The following is a 16,112-nucleotide window of genomic DNA, read 5'->3' as shown; positions in this document are numbered from 1 at the left end:
ATAAATGTGGATCTGTTTCAAAATGGACCACTCATATCTACTATTACCCGCTAGTTGGCCCCTAGTTAGTTAATTCGCGTTTAAAACGCGTTTAAAACGGCGTCCCCTTTTTTTGCCGTTTTAAACGCCGTTTGCCGAATTTTTCACAGAAATTCGGTAAAAAACGGGAACCTATTGAAAGTTTTTTTGCCGTTTTAAACGCCGTCCCGTTTTTTTGACAGTAAAAAAACGGATTTTGAAAAATATAAACGTTTTAAAATAGAAACGTTTAAAACGGGGCTATTTTTTTTTATTGTTATCTAGGTATTTAGAGAATTATTATGCCAATTTATGTCTATATATTGCCCTTTTTTTGACACCGTATTATTTAAATATAAACGTTTAAAACACGTATCGTCCGTTTTTTATTTTTTCCCGTTTTTACCGTATTTGACCGTCCCGTTCACGTTTTGATCCGTTTAAAACATGCCCGTACCGAACAATGTTTTTTTGCCGTTCCCGTTTTAACTAACAGAGAGTTGGCATCTTGTGAACTCCACAAAGTTCACCACCTTTTATAAATATTAACTCTCCAATCCATAAAGTAAGGCTTCCTATATTTTTTTTTGTTGGGTAAGAGAAGGCTTCCTATACAATCAACTTATGGGAAAATGTGCAGGAGCATCTTATGGGGCGAGGAGGTGGGGGAGGCAGCATGTTCTTTTTGCTTCTGCCTATGTCTAGGCACCCTCCCATCAGCCACGCACTCTGGTGTTGCCTAGCAAATCCTAGCTTTTGAGTTTCATCAGGTTAAGCAAAATAATGAACAATGTATTCTTAAGGACATGTTCTCTGAACGAAATGATGATAAAACTGATTTTTATCAGTTTTTCACTCATAATATATCATGCAAGTCTTCTTGTGAAGTTTTCATTTTCCATTTTCATGTTGGAGAAGCATTTGTGGGGCTTTGGATGTCTTCATATCCAAACTCTGTATTGAAGAATAAAGAAAGGTCTGATAGGGAGTACAGGATAAGATCAATCACCTACACTACAGTATCCTTGAACACTAATGGATGATTTGAGCAAAGATGCAGGAGAATTTTTAGCATTCTTTTTCATCATTCAAATCTACTTGGGTAATGGGAATTCTTTCAGGATGTCTAACTTCCCATGGGGACACCCTTTGTGGTAGAAGAGTTCATGGAATGGAATCAAGAGGGGAAAACAGTTTTCTTCATTTTCAGTTTCTCCGAAGTTTCAGAAATGAGAAAGAAAGAGAATATAAATCCCTCAAAAGAAGAATGAAGTGGAGAAAAAAATAATAAATTAAACAAATTTTGAAGGAACTCCAACAGTTGGATCACTGTGTTGTTTTTGGAATGTTGGGTGAATGCGCCTGAAGATTGATGGCCTTTGCTTTTTTTGTTTGACACCAAAAATAAATGAGCGCAAAGGAATTCGAGACCGACTATCTGAATGCCTCAAATGATGATCATGATGCTGGCTCTTCGGTCCTGATAGCCCGAAATCCTCTTTCAACTTAGAGAGAGTATTTTCGATCTCATACTGGAGACCTCTCACATGCTCTAGTCCTGCTTGCAATTCATCTGCAACTTTGTTATTCTCCTGTTGCATGTTCAGAAGCTCCCCCTGGAACTTGGCTGCTTGATAACTAGTAAACTCCACTTCTTCAGTTTCAGTAACTGCATTGGAGACTCTTAAAATCTCTTCCTGTATGTCGCACAAAGATGAGAATCTGTGCTGCAGTTCCTCTTTCAGCAACACATAGTTTTCCAACCAGACTGACAATTCCGTCTGGATCTCTGTCAGGTGTTTGTATATTGGCCGGGCATCTGATTTTAGTGATCTGCTCGAGGTAGTGCTGCCCTCCTGCTTCTTGTTATCCTTCAGTTTAGAGATTTCAGCTTGCAGATCCTGGATTGAAGTTTGGAATATCTGTATTTGATGGAATAACGTGCTAAACCTTAACCAAAACTCCAGGTTTTCCTCCAACAGCTCATCAATATCCCTTCGAAATTTCTCTTCAATGGTTGTAAGAACTTGAGATTCGTCAACATGAACCACCTTGATATCTTCTTCTCCGTTTTCTGCTGTTGGTTTAGTTCGCATGTCTCCATTTGCAATAGAGTTGCCATTGGTTACTGCAGATTCAACATTTTGATCATCTAACAAATTGATAATTGGCTGTTGGTTTCCCTGTTGTGTGTTTTTAAATTCTGTATAGTTGGTTTCGAAATTTCCTTCAAAACTTGTCTGCAAAAAGCTTAGTTTCTGACGTAAAGATTTAATCTCATCATCCTTAATGGCATTGGCACACTTCAGTTTCCTTAGTTGCACCATCGTTTCAAAGGCATGTTCTTGTTTTTTCTTCTCTATTTCAGAAAGCTGCTTCTTTGCATATTTATAATTCCTAAGAATTGAAGTGTATTCCACCAATAGAACCTTTTCTCTATCCTCCAGTCCACTTAAGAACAATTTTTTCCAGTCTGGTTCATCTTCTTCTTCCATTGCTTTCTCCTCTGAGTCTACATTGGACACATTATTTTCGGTTTGGGATGAGTTGTACTGCTCAACTTTGTCTGGTCGCCCTGAGGCCTCATAAATTTCAGAAATATCATCACTGGTGTTGCCTAACTTGGAAGGATCACCATCTTCATCATTTTTAACACCAAGACGAAGGTTTTGAACCTCATCTGTCTCATTTTCGACTTCTGTTTTTGTTTCCTTATAGTTCTTTGGTTCATCACAAAAAGCCAACATTTCTTCTTGTCCCTCAAACTTTTCATGCATGGCATCATCAATAAGAGCTCCCATTTCTGTTTGAGGTGGGATCTTGAGAACCTCATCAGGCTTCATCGAATGCAGTTTATGAGATAGGTGATCTCCCTGTGATTCAAGATTCAAAATATTTTCTTCAGTATGGGATGAATCCTGATTCTCGACTTTGTCCTGAAATGAAGCCATAATCTCAGTTTCCCCTTCAGGCTTCACAAAATGCACTTTGTCAGATAAGTGGTTGAGGTCACAAATTTTCTGAGAGGCTCCATAGAGACTATCATCTTCAGTTGTGAACAGGTTCTGTGTCTCAACTTTGTCCTTTGATGAACTCAAAATCTCTTCACCAGGCTTCACAGCATGTAATTCCTTGCCAAGGTAATTTAGGTCGCAAATCCCCCGTGAATCAGCATTGACAATATTATCTTCTGTTAGGGATAGCTCTGGCTCTGGCTTCTCAATGTTGTCCTTCGACGAATCGCATGTATCAACACTTTCATCGGACTTCAAAAAATGTGGTTTCTCTGAGAGGACATTGAGGTTACTGTTCTCCTGTGAGTCAACCTTGAGAATATCGTCCTTGATTTGTGACATATCCTGACTTTCAACATTTTTGTGATGCTCTGGGTCCTCACATTTTTCAGAGGCATCACCAACACTATTGCTCACCATGGATTGAGTACTGCCTTCTTCACTGTCTTTGGAACTGGGAACAAGACTCTGAACAGTCCTTTTATCCTCTTCAGCTTCTGCTTTTCTGACCTTTGTGCTCTCTAAGACATCATCAGAATTCACCATATAATTTTGTTCCTTGAACATTTTTTGTTTGTGGACTTCATGAAAAATGCCCAGATCTGCCAGAGGTGAACCTGGAATGTCAATCTCCTCATCAGGCTTCACTAAGTGCAATTTCTTAGAAATATGGTTGAGGTTACAGCATGTCACAGTAAAATGTGTTTGGAGGTTGTTGTGTTGATCCTCAACAGTCTGGTGGAGATCCTGGATTCCAGATAACTTTTCATCCAATTTCCTGAGTTTGTCTGTCAACTTGTCGGAACCCTCAACCACAGTGGCCTTTTCCTCATCCAAATTGTGAAGTTTCTCCTGGAATTCATCGGTTTCTGATCTTAATATCTTTATCAAAGAAGTATGTGATGAGACTGCAGTATCCAAACTGATGACTTTATGTACAACTTCATCAATCTTCTCTGCCAGTTCTGTCACAGTAAGATATGTATCAGAGCTCATGTCAAAGTGTTCCCTAATTTTCTCCTGTATGGATTCCAGTTGAAGTCTCTCCTTTCTTAGATTGACTTCCTGCTCCAAATTATTCAAGCCTGAACCATAACCCATGGATTCTTTTTTGTCAGATAGGTCTGGCTGGTCTATCTGATCTCTGAGAAATTCATTCTTGACTGTCTGCAACTTCTGATGAGCATCCTTAATCCGTTGGTACTCCACTCTTGCTTCTTCAGCTGATTGCTCCTGTTTCTCCTGCAACTTCACCAACGTCTCTTGACATGATTTCAGAGCGGTGGCTGCCATTAGAGTTCGTGCTTCATTATCATCAATTACTGTTTCCACGCCGAATTCATCTTGCAATGTGCAAACTTCCTCTTGCATTTCGCTGATCTGCTTCTCAATTTCCCAATACTTTGCAACCCCACTTTCAAATGAGCTCTTGATAAACTCCTTCTCAGTCTGTAGGGCCAAGATCCCCTTCTGAAGTCTATCGATCTTTTGGAGTGCTTCAGCTGTGCTCATCTGTGAACTGGTAGTAGTAGTACTTGTAGAATTAGACGTAGTAGTTTTCTTGGGTTGCACTTTTTTTGCAGGTAATTTTGAGGGGTCTTTTGCATCTTTCCTTCGAAAACTTGGAATCTTGGGGATATTGAGTTTTGGGGGTTTAGGCAAGACCTTGGGAATGCTATTTTTATTGGTTGAAGAAGTAGGTCTTCCTGGAGAACAGTCATCATCTTCGTCATCCATTGCAAACGAAACTTGCTCAGGAAAAATAGTAGCAATGGTGTTGTTGGCGTTTTGGAGCTCTCCTGACATGTGGTCATACCTATCAGCGAGGGCTCGATATGCCCTGTAAGATTCTTCCACAAAGTTAATGAGTTCAGGTCTCTTTCTGTAGTACATTTCTGCTCTCCTGGCAAAAGAGTCTCCGTCCTCCTCGATGAGGTCAACCATGTATTTGACCTTCTCCTCCATATCTGCAAGAATGCAAGCTCATCATTTGGATTGTAAAAAATATTAATGTCAGATATTTGAGGAAATGAATTTTGTGTCATCTACAAGCCTCGACACTGGATCACTTATAATCTGAACATAAATGCTAGAAGTAAAGAGAGCAACACTCAATTGAGAAGCACCACTGTTTCCATTCCTATTTTTGGATATCCAAAAAAGCTCTGAATATGTTATGGATAATTCTTTTCTATTTAAAACTTTGCAGGATTCACCAATATTCCTCTCTTCTACCTCTAACCCCAAACACCCCCACTGGCCAAAAAAAAAATGAAGAGAGAGCAAAGGTGTTGTCTGTTGGGTATAAGAGTTTCAGGTGGAGTAGACTGCAGCATTTTGCTTTTAGGAATCAGGTGCGCAGTCATATAATTACTAACCAAAAGAAAGTAATTGCAGTACACTGGGAATTAGGTTTTGAGGCCCTCGACATCAAGAACAGCAAGATTTATCCTCACTAGTAAAACAAACTGTAAATGGAGAAATTGGATGCTTTGATGAATGTAGAGAACCACAAACCCATCAGCAATGTACAAAAAACAATATAATCACCGATGAAGGATACTGATAAATGCAAGGGATAATCACATGGAAAAAACAGTGGTTTCTTGTATACAAACCAATGTACTCAAGACTCTGGTGTTTCTGATTTATGATTTGAGTTTACTTCTTAAGCCAGTTTCCTATTTCCTGCCAAATTTTGCTATTGATGAGCTATTGGTAACCTCCTCTTCACCCAAGCCAATCACCTCAATGTAGCTAGATAGGTAGTTTATGATGAATAAAAACATATTTTTTTTTTCATAAAAAAAAAAATTAGAAATTTAGTTTTGATTGATATATCATGAAATCAAAATGCACTAATATACAATCCCCTTCCCCAGACAAAATAGCAATTGAAAAGAATGGAGACAGATTTGCAGCAGAAGCCAATATTGAAGCCAACTATTACAAGAAAATTAACACAAAAACAGGAGAAGATGAACAAATTAAGTTAATTCGTGTTCACCTCAAGAACTCTAATTAACATCTTGAGGAAAATGGAGGAGAGATTAATGGGTAACAACCATTGCACTACACCAGCACAAATAATACAAGAAGCCTATTTATTGTCAATAAGATGGAATGTTCACAGAATGTTTATGAAATCGAGTGAATCTAGTTAAATGTCTCAGTAAATGAGAAACACACCTTGAAGGTTCTGTTCAAGCCATTTCGACTGCTTCGTTCTAATGTGGCTTGCCCACCACCAAGAATAGGCATTGCTTGCAGCTCTCTGCAACATCTCTCTTTTCTGCCTGGGTCTCTGTATCTGACTCTCTGAAGTCCCCACAGATGCCCAGGAAGAAGAAGAGAGAAGGAAGGAAAGAGTCTACAGCAAAACCATCTGAAAACTTAAGGTAGAGAGTAGATGGTCTAACCAAGGATTATCAGAATTCCCACAGCCCACAACCGATACGAGGGGATCATGGACGGGAGGAGAATTCGCCCACATTACATGGGGAACCAATCCTTCCAACAACAGAGAGAGAGAGAGAGAGGAGCATATACAGGTCCACGTGGCATGTGGCTCTTAGAAGAAGGAAAAAGGAGTGTTTCGTTATTATTCTCCATCCGATTGCCGAAGATATCGTGAAATATCTTACAATTATCTTTCCGGCGAGATTCCGGCAAATATCGTGAAACTTACGAAGCTCATCTCTCTACGGCATTTTGACAATCATTTCTCAGGTGGGTTCCCCAAGGAATTCGGCGATTTCAAGTATCTGGGGAACCTCTCGCTCTACAACAATCAACTCACCGGCCTTCTCCCTCAGAAGCTTCGGTCTTGGTGTCTCCGAGAGATATTTGACAGGTCCGATTTCGCCGGAGATGTGTAAGAACAAAAAGATGAAAGAATTGTTCATGTTGCAGAACAAGTTCACGGGAGAAATCACCGACATTACAGTTGCCAAATCCCTCAGAAGCAATAGATTTTCCGGGAAATTACCGTCGAAATCACAGAAACATGTATCTGGTTTTGATTGATAGAAGCTCTATTCAGTTTCCCGGCGAGATATCGTCGAGTACCGGAGAGCTACAGAACAACCAATTCTCGGGTGTCATTGATTTCGATTTCTTATCACTTTACCATCGGTTTGGTTTTGATTTATTAAATTTATTTAAAAATTATTTATTTATTTGTTATTATTAATTTTTTTTTTCAAGTTGATGTTGGTTTCTTATCGGGTTATATTAGTTTAGGTCGTATTTTTTTAAGTTTGATTCGATGTTTTATCAATTTTAGTAAATTTCGATTTGGTTTTGGTCCCATCAAACCTCAGGCCAAAACATGACCCAATAAGCTCATATCCATTTCGATTGAATTCACCGACCCAAGCTAAGTTTTGACACCCTTAGGTATCGGTCATCTTGGAAATCGATATAAATCGGCCTATCGAATGGTTTTGCCCCTAATTTATCATAAAAATTGGATTTTTTAACTGGTTTACCCCAGATCTATCTTGATGGATTGCCAATACAACCAATTTGATATCAAAGTATCTCACTCTGTTACTTGCCAATACAACCAATTTGATATCAAAGTATCCCACTCTGTTACTTCCATCCCACTTTTTATCCATCAAAGAGACAGGGCTTAGGAGAAAATAACATGGCCAACAATGTCCCCTTATGCCCGAACACAAAGTGCCATGAAATGACTGTCGCACCCCCTAGTCGGATGTCCGTGTGTGTGCTCCCATTGACCCTATATTAGCATAGTGGCCACGCAACCATACAATATATCTTTATTATTATTATTATTATTATTATTATTATTATTATTATTATTATTATTATTATTATTATTTTGGGCTCTTCAGTTGTAGGCTTATGGCTTTTTATACCTTCTAAATTGGGAGTGGGAGCAGAAGTAACTGGAGAATGCCAATAAAGACAATAACAATATATCTTGTTTGGATTTACACTCTAGAAATAGGAAACATAAAGCATAGATTTTTAACAAGGTGAGTGGTTCACGATTTACAAAAATATAGGTGATAAATAGAGCCGCAATAACTATATATATATAGGCATAAAAAAAATGAACCATGTTATGAATTTATGGGAGAGAGTTATACAAACCCACATGAGATAAGAAACTTATCAATATCTCAGATAATCAATTTGATTTTTTGCGAGGGTAGATTCATAATTGAAATTATTTATTTATTTAGGAAGAAAGATCTTCATATAATATATTTTGATTAAAAAAAAAAAAACCTAAAGTCTTAAAGATCTAATATAGCATATTCTTGAGAAAAGAAAGGCTCCAAATAAATATGTGAACATAATAAAAGATATGAATTCACAATTACAATTGAGTTATATAAAGGATCAACCTAAAACCCTTATTCGTTTGCGCTCATCATGTATGACTTAACCAGAGAGATCCAAGACGAGGTTCATTATATTCTAAGTATGATTCTAAGATGCTCGAAGTCATAAAGGTCATATTTTGGTCATGTGGCCAATTGAGATTGGTCAACCAAGGATCCAAGTGAGGTATGCCAAAATAAGACTTTGATTAAAGGTGTCTTATGTGCCCAAATTGAGAATCATCTTACATGTTGTGATAGGAAATACAAGATATAAAAATTATAAGCATAAATTCTTAACACAAGAAATTATGTTACACATGATGAACCCCTGATGATGCCCTCGAAGTTCTCAACCTGCTCTTGACCCTAAGAATTTAATTTGGGACCAGAATCGAGAATCGTCTCAGAATTGTCTTGATAAAATCCAATAATTGTCCTACAAAAATCCAATAATTGTCCATCCCATTAATTAATAAACGGGATGGTACTCGGATCTAATTTTGATACCTAATAATAAATGGGACTATAAGATTTAGGATGGGACTCCATATGGGACCAGTGCCGAAATATCAGTTAGGTATCAAATGAAATCGAAACCACCAATACTATTTCAAAAGATATATTTATGTTCTCAGGTTCAAGTTTTATAGTTACAGTTTGATATTTTTGTGTAATATTTTCTCTTAAAAGAGGGTTCAATTGATGGAATTTTAGCTCTACTATTATAACCTCGTTTTAGTCGTTTGGTCATAGCACTAAAACTACATTAGGCTATTTTATTTGGTTATAATTAATTTTACTTATTAATTTTTTAGAAGCTTACATGTGATTTTAGACAGTTTGAAGAAGTAAAACCATGAAATTGATTATGTTTTTGTATATTAATTTGCTTTCTAAAGTAAGGTACCTCAAATCTCATAACAATGAAAAATCCACAAAACTAATACTAAAACCATCTTGTTAGGAACCATTGAAGTTCTTCTCCATTTTTGAAACAATGCCTAAAACTGTTTAGGATCCAATAATGTTCCACCTCATTAACCTCATTAGTAAACGAGACTTGGATTTGGGTTTCATGTCGTTAACTAAATGGGCCAATACTAAGGTTGTCACATTTTGTACTGATTCAGGTACAACCCCATCCCAAATATCGAGAACCATCCCGATTGACACCCTTACTTGACCCAAATGTTTTTGTGGTGCTCTTCATATGTTCCAATTTTAATGACACCAAAACAAATCAAACAATGATCGATGGACTTACAATTTAAATAATACAAAGAAGAATGTGCCACTTGATGCTAGATGTAGAATTATTGAAGTGATGAACACTTCCAAGCCAATTATGGTCTATTGACCATTGCGATTACCAAGATCACTAAGCGGACTTGATCAATCAAGACAACATTACACAAATGTATTGAAAACTTACAAATAGGATAGAAGATACATATTTAACCAATGATTTTTTCTATCAAAGAATATGGTTGAAAATATCTTCGATACTAACATGATACCTTCCAATACGTATCTTATATTCAACCAATCGATATCGATACAATAATCCTTGAGTCAAAACTTGGGTTTCACCTTAATGGCTTCAATCTGTTCCAATTTCTCAACAACTTCTTTCATGAATGGACGGCTTTTAGGATCAGATTGAAGACAATTCCAACACAGTTTCGCAGCTAGTAATGCACCTTTCATGGGATATTGCTTTTCCATCCGAGCATCCATTATGGTTTTTAACCTTCTTCCGTCAAATATTATTGGCTTTGCCCAGTCAACCAAACAACGCTGCATACTAGGACGGGTCGGGTCAGGTGCTCTTAGCCCCGTTCGCATCTAAAGCAGCACAATTCCGAAGCCATAACGTCACTCTTAAGTCTTAACATAAAGATGGCATGCTCAATGACATATTTGTTTTTTCGTTTAGGTCAAATGCATCCCTGCTAATTGAAAATATATGGTAACTTTACAGCTTCATATATTGCAATGAAAAGTAAAAAATTAATATACGGGAAAATGGTATCCTATTGGGGGAATGCGGCTCTTACACATGCACAAAGATCAATGGAAGTACATAAAAAAAGCATCAACAAAAGAATCATTTTCCATTTCATGGGGTTGGTCGGTTTCATCTCCCACGTGTTTTTTTTTGGGTGCAGGGACCACACTCCTCTACAAAAATCGTTTTCCCCCAAAATACATTTTCAGTTGATTGTTTCTATCCATGTAGTTAATTCTCAGAATATAAGGGGGATAGCTACACCAGCAAAGCTTGACTTCCAGCCATGATTCTAAGTATCGATATTGAATCGATCATATCATATCGATATCGGCTGAGACTGATATCAATACTATTGAAAAATAGAGGTAAAATTGACTGGATCGATCTCGTGTTTGCCCGACACCTGAGAACTAAATCCTTGATTCCACCATTCAATATTATTGATCAAATTAATTCCACAATTATATTAATAGGATTACCTTTGGCAACATACTCAGGTGCAGCATAGCCGCGGGTGCCCATAATCCGTGTTGTCACATAATGTGAGTCACATCTCGAAGGCCTAAATCTCGCAAACCCGAAATGACTGACCTATCCGAAGCATGCAAGAAAGCCAGGCCTCGAGCAGCCCCAATTGCTACCTAACCATGGTGAAATTAACCAATTTGCAACAGACATTCGAACTGAATTGATATTGTAAGATTAACACTGCCAAGAAAATATAGAATAGAACAGGCTTATAAAGCATTTAAAGGAATTTAATCCCCCTTTTGGGAAGCCATGAAACATCACAAGGAAAAAGAGCCAAGCACCTTAGCATCAAAACATAAGCCCTCAAAACCACTATGTCATTTATGGGTTAGCATCCGTCATTGTGTGGGTTTCAATTAGTGGATAAATGTTGATTGACAAGCTTGTTGGATAGAGCCCAATTGGCAGTTATATCCATAATGGGTTAATGCGATTAAGTTACTATCTTAAACTGTAAAGTGGGCTTATTAGAGATTGTGTTTTATTATAGGAAAAACACAATTACTCAGATTTCTGGGTTAGTCATGCTCTCCATTTATATGAAGGTGGCTATATACATTAGTAGCTATTATCCCAAGTTGTATAAAGAAGGGAGCAGACAAGACTATTTGAAGAGTTATTTTATAAGTGATATCGATCGGAGTATGGTTTCAATCAAATCTCCATCAGTGTAGTATTGTTTGTGTTCTTTGATATGTCATATCTTATGTAAATTTTCTATCAATTGATATTAGAGTCAATATGATTGAATCATTGAACAATAATTTATTATTGTCGATCTTCTCCTAATTCAGATTGAGTAAAAAATCAAAATTTTTAGATCTAAATCTATTTTTATCGCGTTTCCTTTGTGAATTCGGTTTCTATACGACCAATCCTTAAAATCTTTGGATCATGTTCTTCCATATATTTTGGGTATGATTTTGCCCCCTACGAGCTTTAGTCCAATAACTGTTGGTTTTGACTTCAACAGCTTAAGCAATATTATATCCAATTCATCATTGCATTGAAGGAAAGTGATTCTTAATTAATTAATTAAATCATTAGTGGCGTCGCAAGTTGCAACCATTAAACTAAACAAAGTTATCAAATCCAAATAACCCCATCTCATCAACAATAACAAATATGCACATTAAATCATGACTTAATATAAGAACATCATATTAAATTCTAATTAGAATAGGAAATGAAATGAAAGAATCTGCAAGGAAAAAAATCGTCTGCAATTCCGATCTCGTACAATTCCGTGCAATACTATCTTCAGGCGGTGACACGTGTATGGATACCAATACAATGGTCCAGATCTGATTTAAATGCTTCTTCACTGATTTAATGTTTTATTAGTTGTACCAGATCTTGACCATTGTATTGGTATCAATACACGTGTCACCGCCTGAAGGTGGTATTACACGGAATTGTACGAGATCGGAATTGCAGAGGATTTCAACCCAATCTGCAATGGTTCTTGGATCGTGATCCTCTCCAATTCTTAGATCTTGCAATTCGGTGCAATTCTGCTTCAAAAATTCGACACTTGTCCCTAATAACGTAGACGGTCCATACTGAGAGAGAGAGATTGTCAGGAGTGAGCAGCTGTCCCTAGGTGGACCTCAAAGGTAAAACCCGATCCATCACCTACTCCACCATCCCAAAAATCGGATTCCATCTCTTTCACTCTCTTTCTCAAATCGCTGAAGGATCCTCACCCCCGATTGAGGTTTCCCCTATTTCTGAAAGCGCTGAAATATTGAAGACTGAAGACCTAGATTTCCGATTGAAGGCTTCTCACGTCTCGTTCCATCTCTTTCCCTCTCTTTCTCAAATCTCTGAAGGCTTGTCACCCTTAGGTTTCATCTCTTTGCTCAATCGAGTACATAGGTTGCTCCTGTTTCTCCGATTGAGGTTTCCCCTGTTTCTTTGAGGTAAAACCAGTTCAATTTTTTGCTTGCTGATCTGTTAGTCTATAACTAAATTCCTGCTTTGTTTGTTTCAGAAATCCTGGTTCAGTACCACTGATTTGATGTACTAGCTTGGGCTGTCATGTAGTGATTAATTCACTTGCCGCCTGCTTCACAGTAGTTCAGATTTTCATTTTCCAAGCTTGGAGAGTAAACATGATATATACCAGTGGAAGGTGTTAGTGATTCTAAATCCTAGAATCATTTGAATTACCTATAGTGTATAGAATACAAGAATGAATAATGGAAAGAAATCAATCACATACCCGTTGAGCGTGAATAAAGTCCCTAAATCAAGGTTGACGCTTGTACCACGAATTATGATGAAGAACCACGCAATATGGGTCCTTCTACTGAGATCTTCTGCAGCCTCTTACTATGGGATCTTCTCTCTGTCTCTACACTAGCTTTGTGAGAAAGCAGTGCTCCCAAAATATTATTATGAAGTAATAGCTGCAGGGACCGTCAGTATTCTATATATAATAGAATTCCTAAACCCTAATCCATTCCCACAATAGAATAGGGCTAGAAGTTTCCTAATTAGAGTGGTCCTTATTCTCTTGGGCCCAATGGGTCAATCAATATCAGTTAAGCCCACATAAGAGTCCTAACAGAAGGGCTTCACAGTAGTTCAACAGTAGGACTTCTTGTTTTGATTGGAAAAAAATCAGCCTATAAGAAGTAAACCTTCCTATCTTCTCCCTACCACATATCGCCAATTCAGTATATAATCAGATACAGATATCACTATTTTCAACATGCAATTCTTATAATGTATCTCCTAACAAGGGAAATAAGCACCATTTCCAAAAGCCCTTCCAACAGACTAATTAAATTGAAAAAATAATATATGCAGGAAGCATAGCTCACTACCTCACTTTTATCCAAGTAATTTAACCTTGATTCACAAGGACTGATCTTAAGCAATTACACCTGACAAGTGAATTACATATCCCTTTCACATCAGCTAAGTTCATTAGTGCTAAAAAAGGGGATTTCCCATTTTACACCACAACCAATATGAATTTCCTAGACATCATGCTACCCTGTGAGAGAAAAACATAAGAAACACTACTAATTTAGATCTCCACACACTAGAGATATTCTATACTCTTCATAACCATCTTACTTTTCACTTTAAACTTTGATGCATCATGTTGCAAGACGTTTTACTAGAGGTTCATTTGAGGTGAAACCATTTACAGGTGACAAGGCAAAAGATGAGCAGCATCCGATTTTACTTTGTGTTGCCAAAGCTTTTTCTACAAATATCACTTACAATAGAGGCAATCTACAGTGCTCTTGGAGACCAGTTCAATCGAACAAAGCAGGATGCAAGCAGTTCAATAAAAATGCCTTTGAACAAACTGAAGGTACAGGAAAGGAAAATATGTTCTCAAACTAATGACAGATCAGAAAGCAAAAAATCTAGGTTTTACCTCAAAGATAAGAATGTCCGGACGCCGGCGAGCCTTCAATCGAACGTCAAGGTCTTCAGCGATTTCAGAAATAGGGGAAAAAACCTCAATCGGGGGTGAGAAGCCTTTAGCGATTAGAAAAAGAGAGGGAAGCGATGAGAGCAAGGGGTGAGGATCCTTCAGCAATTTGAGAAAGAGAGTGAGAGATGGAATCCCATTTTTTGAGAAAGAGGTGAGAAGCTTCAGCTATTTCAAATTGGAGGAGAAGGGGGAAGATGGAGTCGGGGGTTAGTGGAGCAGGGTGATGGATTGGGTTTTTCTTGAGTTCCACTTAGGCTTTGTTTGGTAACCAAGGGAGAAGAAAAGAAAAGAAATAAAAAGAAATAAAAAGAAAAAAAAAATTAAGGGAAAATTACGTCCCTCTCTCCTATAGTTTTGCCGAAATTACATGTGGGTTCAAGGGTTTGAACGATTTACGCCCTCTCCCCTATAGTTTGAAAGATTCTTACACTTGAGTCCAATCCGTTAGTGTCCGTAAGTTTGAAACTGTTAGCTACTGACGTCACCATTTTTATACCGAAAATGCCCTTATAATAATAAAGTGAAGATACTAAAACACCCTTCACTTCAAACGAAGAAAAGAGGGAAATCCCTCTTTCACTTTCTTCTTCAACCTGGGTCTTCAATCCGTCTTTAACTCACCCATTGGAAATCACACTACTTCCATCGAATGCGAATTCGCAGAAGTTCAATTCTCTAAGGAAGAAGCTCTGCGTCTATTGTGGCCGTTGATGATGTTGTTTGGTTACCGTGCTAGGGTTTTCAGGTAAGCTACTCGAGCTTGGGTGTTTGAAGTGAATTTACTTGGAAATCTCAAGAACGACGGTAGGGGCTGTAGTTGTAGCAGTAACAGTGGTAGAATATGCTGGGGCCATATTAATAGAGTCCTTAAGTTTGATCACCGATGACGACGGATCGGAGAGCCAAAGTGAGGACGGATCGTTCTCACCTTGATCAGTCTGAGCCGTCGGCCAAGAACCCATTTCAAGAAGGGAAATTTACCGCGCCACTCCCTGGAGAATGCCACAATGATAAAACCACTCTCTCTGTTTCACCAAATTATTCTCTGACCCCCTGCAGTCAGTGAATGTTAAAGAATATATCATATATGCTGATGTCAGCAACTATATTTTATTTTAAATACCAAAATACTCTTATTAAATATGAAGTACCTAAAATACCCATGTAATAAGTTATTATACCGTTCTCCCTAATTGACACCAAATTGAGACCTAATTTCCCTTTCTCATGATTTGGACCACCGGAGATCATGGAGGTAGCGACATCGGCATTGGCATCGGTGATGGACGGTGACAGGATGACCAGTAGGAACTTGCGGCAACCAGCAGCCACTCGCAACTGACAACCAGCAATGACTCTCAATTGATTTTGTTCCTCGTCATCCTCCCATTCCCAGTCTTCGCCCTCGCCATAATTGAATTCTCTCTCTCTTGCATTCATTTAACTTGAAGATGGATTTCAGGCCAGCCTTGGAGGGTTTTTTGGATTTGGTGTGTTTTTAGTTTCAATCAATCCATTTAATCAGTTTGACCAGTTTGATTTCCACGATCCGATTCGGCTTATCCCTGAAAATCCCTGGAGTCGAGAACTATGCAGATCGGCTCTAGTTGGGTGCCAGGACGGTGTGCTCCTGGAGTATTGGTACTTATTCAATGTAGTAGGAGATGTGATCCACATACCTAATTCATGCATCACATCATGCATTTTAGCATGGATGAACT

General features: G+C 37.9%; 1 protein-coding gene and 1 long non-coding RNA gene across 3 annotated transcripts; both read right to left on the bottom strand.

Moving 5' to 3' along the window:
- Positions 1 to 1,061: 1,061 nt before the first annotated feature.
- LOC122083268 (protein NETWORKED 2D-like) lies at positions 1,062 to 7,215 on the bottom strand. The gene is made up of 2 exons (XM_042651015.1): positions 6,222 to 7,215; positions 1,062 to 4,999 (listed from the first exon to the last, which is right to left on the bottom strand). The coding sequence occupies exons 1-2, from the start codon at positions 6,313 to 6,315 to the stop codon at positions 1,311 to 1,313; spliced, it is 3,783 nt and encodes a 1,260-aa protein (XP_042506949.1). The 5' UTR covers positions 6,316 to 7,215; the 3' UTR covers positions 1,062 to 1,310.
- A 2,543-nt stretch (positions 7,216 to 9,758) lies between these two features.
- LOC122083787 lies at positions 9,759 to 14,648 on the bottom strand. 2 transcript variants are annotated; one of them, XR_006141721.1, is made up of 3 exons: positions 14,332 to 14,648; positions 10,883 to 11,044; positions 9,759 to 10,341 (listed from the first exon to the last, which is right to left on the bottom strand). It is a non-coding gene; the product is annotated as an uncharacterized LOC122083787 (long non-coding RNA). The 2 variants fall into 2 exon arrangements; XR_006141720.1 differs by having other exon boundaries at positions 9,759 to 10,237.
- Positions 14,649 to 16,112: the final 1,464 nt, after the last annotated feature.

This window comes from Macadamia integrifolia, chromosome 7 (assembly GCF_013358625.1).
Source record: "Macadamia integrifolia cultivar HAES 741 chromosome 7, SCU_Mint_v3, whole genome shotgun sequence".
In the NCBI taxonomy this organism is placed as follows: Eukaryota; Viridiplantae; Streptophyta; class Magnoliopsida; order Proteales; family Proteaceae; genus Macadamia; species Macadamia integrifolia.
This window is presented reverse-complemented; position numbering and strand designations above follow the sequence as displayed.